General features: G+C 41.8%; 1 protein-coding gene across 1 annotated transcript; it reads left to right on the top strand.

Annotated features, from left to right (window-relative positions):
- Positions 1-271: 271 nt before the first annotated feature.
- gbp (glycogen synthase kinase binding protein) lies at positions 272-1332 on the top strand. Its single transcript, XM_070876341.1, has one exon. It carries the CDS (start codon positions 450-452, stop codon positions 1059-1061), a length of 612 nt encoding a protein of 203 aa, XP_070732442.1. The 5' UTR covers positions 272-449; the 3' UTR covers positions 1062-1332.
- The last annotated feature ends 1904 nt before the right edge of the window (positions 1333-3236 follow it).

Here is a 3236-nt window from a genome sequence, read left to right as displayed (position 1 = left end):
CTTCAGTGACAGGATGAAGGAGCGGGGGGGGGGATGTCTGGAGTAAATTGTTCAGTTACAAGTAATATCATACAGAACACCAACTCTGATGAACCGAACGACATATTAAAACAATTACTATTTAAGATCAAATATTTAATTAGCAAACAAACGACAGAATTACCCTTCTAGACACGCGGTAAGATCTGGTTCCCCCTCCCATGTTAAGAATGGGCGATTCTGAGGTGACGTCAGCCTTTGTTTACAACTGAAAGGGTGTGTGTGTGTGTGTGTGGGCGCGGGACTCGGCGCAGCGGGTGTCGCTTCGCTCAACGCAAACACCTTTCTTTCACAGCACAGTGCCTTTTTTTGTAGACTTAACACAATTTTTTTAAAAATTGGGTGTAAAAGTTTGTTTTTAACCCTCCCCGCTTCCCCCTCAAAAAAAAAATGTTTTCAAATGCAAGCTAATGTTTTCAATTGGCTACCAAAAGAACAACGACAGAGGGAAGAACTACTACCGCTCGCAACAGCAACAGCAGCTCAGAAAACAAAGCCGAGATAACATGCCGCGGCGAAGAGAGAGCTTCCTCCTGCTGGAACAGGCCGTTACAGTCGACTCGAAGGAGATCGACGCCTTAGTGGCGAAAATTGGGGAGACGCTACAGTTCCAGCGGATACCCGGCGGTGGCGGCGGGGCGAAGCAGCAGCAGCAGCTGCAACAGCAGCATCACAACCACCACCAGCAGCAGCAGCAACAATACAAGCAACATCATCACTACTTCCACTACCAGCAGCAGGAGCCTCGTGGTTCAGCCAGGTGTGGAATGTGTTGTATCGAGCGCTGGAAGGCTCCGAGCCGCAACAAACCCTACAGCGTTCCCAGCCGAGCCCGAGACGCGGGGTCCTCGGCGGCCGGCAAGAGTGAGAGCATGCGGTTGCCCCCCGGCACGACGGAACACGAAGCTCAGCAAAAGCTCGAGCAGCTCCTCTCGTCTGGTAACCTGATCAAAGAGGCAGTCCGGCGCCTCCACGCCGACCACCACTATTCGCACATCTACGCCGAGAAGATCACGCTGTAAGCAGGCTGGAAACCCCCACCACCCCGTGAGAATTTATTCTCAATTCGTGAAAGTAACGAAGAGAAAACATTTTAAATTAAAAAAAAACCGACAGTGTAGGTCGTGGCTTACTTTGGAGAACATCGAAACGATCACCACGCGAATTGACACAGGGCTACCGAATATTAGTGTGAAATTAATAGTCTTTTTCCCCCAAAATGATTTGTCTTAACGCACTGTACGGTATTCTTAGGTAGGTTAATAAAACCATTTGGGATCCACCTTTGCACCAGTCCTATGGCTACAGAGTTTTTTTTAATCGATCCAAAAACAAAGGTAATCTTTTGGATGTTGACTTCAATCTAAAGATTGCATTTTTTCAACGGGTATACCTGAGGTTATATAATACACCATGTTTACAGCACGAATCACGCCGTCTGGTGCTTGTTTTTCAAGGAGTCTGACACCGCAATGTCGTTATCAGGCTGACCTTGATTTTTTTTTTCTTTGGACTCCGTGTTTTGACTGACCGTTTCCACAAATGTTTGAATCCCCAAACCGTTTATCAGCAGTGGACTGGATAGTACATGGCAGCTGAACCGAGCCAGCCCGCATTCCAAGAACTCTAGACACAGTACACCAGGAATTCCGCGAACTGTTTACAGTACGTGTCGTACCCCGCTGGCTTTGGGACCTGGTTTAATGGAGAAGTAGGGTTAAGATCGCTGTTATTTAATAGCCACTTAATTTTAGCTACAATAAAATAAAGTGTATACTTCGTAACGGAGTACTTTGTTGTTCCTGTTATCCAGGAATTGATGTCTTGAATAAAATATGGCAGTTAAACAACAGTTTTTCTTTGTTTTCTTTAAAATATATTTTGCATGGGTTTATTCAGTTGGAAAGGAAATATGTGGTTTGGTGCATGACTACCACAGGAACTGGTTTTCTGTACTAATAAGGAAATAATGAAGGCGTGCGAGTATAATATATATCCTGATGTGTGTAGGGGTATGATTCTTCACCCATTTGTATTTCGGTCAGGTCCACACAGCATTGTTAGCAGTAGTGAATATTTGCACAATGAGGGGTTCTGGTAGATAGGGAGAAGCTTCAAGCTCCAATTGTAGTGCAGATTATTGATAAATGCAAGTTATTTTAATGCACTACACGTGTCCCTTTGTGTATTGAAATGTTTTGCCATTTCTTGAAGCTTCTTTCATGGATCTGCAACCGTGATTTGCTGTAAATTTCCAGTGGTGGCTGTTGAATAGCAGAATTAGTGCTGGAGTGAGCTGAAACATGTAATTTTTGTTGCGCTTTAGGTGGATAAATTTACAATCTAATGTAGATTAACTGGAGGGATTTTCTAAAACACTAAACTGCAATGCTCCTGTTGTGCTTTAAGCATCAAAATTAATATTTTTTTAATACTAATTAATTTTAAGTTATATGCTGTAATTATAAAGATGGTGCAGTGGTCTATTGGAAAAATGCCTCATCAGATAATCACATTTATCAAGAGTCCGACCAATGGGATATTTGGGGTTTGTTTGAATCTGCAAAAACCCACAATCAGGTTATTCTGAATAATTTATTTAAAGTAATAACTTGTATTGAAGGAAATATTGTGGATTTGATCATTTTTATTTTTGAAAGAGTTCCTTTCGTTTCAAGGATTTGACAAGAAATTATCTCAAAGAAGCAATATTGGATTTAATAATTAGAGTGGAAACTATATTTGCAATTTAACATTGCTTCTAAATGCCTATGGCTTTCTTTTCAGTGCTAAGTTAAAGGCTGATGTTGCTGACAAACCTGACTGAGTCTGCCATTTCAATGCAGTCGTATAAATTACCATTTTTCCAACACTTGTTGATTCCACTACATTTGGAATTGTTAAATTTAGTTAATGGGATGTCTGCAGAGAAAACGATTTTGTCCTTTTGTGCAGTTCCCTGAAGTCAATTTTCAGAAACTAAACCATTAGTATCAGAAAAAGGAAGGAACAGAATTAGCATTGCGTTCAGACTATCAAAACTCTACCAGTTTCAAGGTGGCCATGTAGCTGGTTCGTAGCTTATTGAAAAAAAAGAAATGTATCAGAAGGTTCACGAGGTTGATTCCTGAGATAAAGGGGTTGTCTTATGAAGAAAGGCTGGGCCTATACTCATTGGAGTTTAAAAGAATGAGAGG

This window comes from Pristiophorus japonicus, chromosome 1 (genome assembly GCF_044704955.1).
Source record: "Pristiophorus japonicus isolate sPriJap1 chromosome 1, sPriJap1.hap1, whole genome shotgun sequence".
Lineage (NCBI taxonomy): Eukaryota > Metazoa > Chordata > Chondrichthyes > Pristiophoridae > Pristiophorus > Pristiophorus japonicus.
The sequence above is the reverse complement of the archived record's forward strand: the minus strand, read 5'-3'. Positions and strand labels throughout refer to the sequence as shown.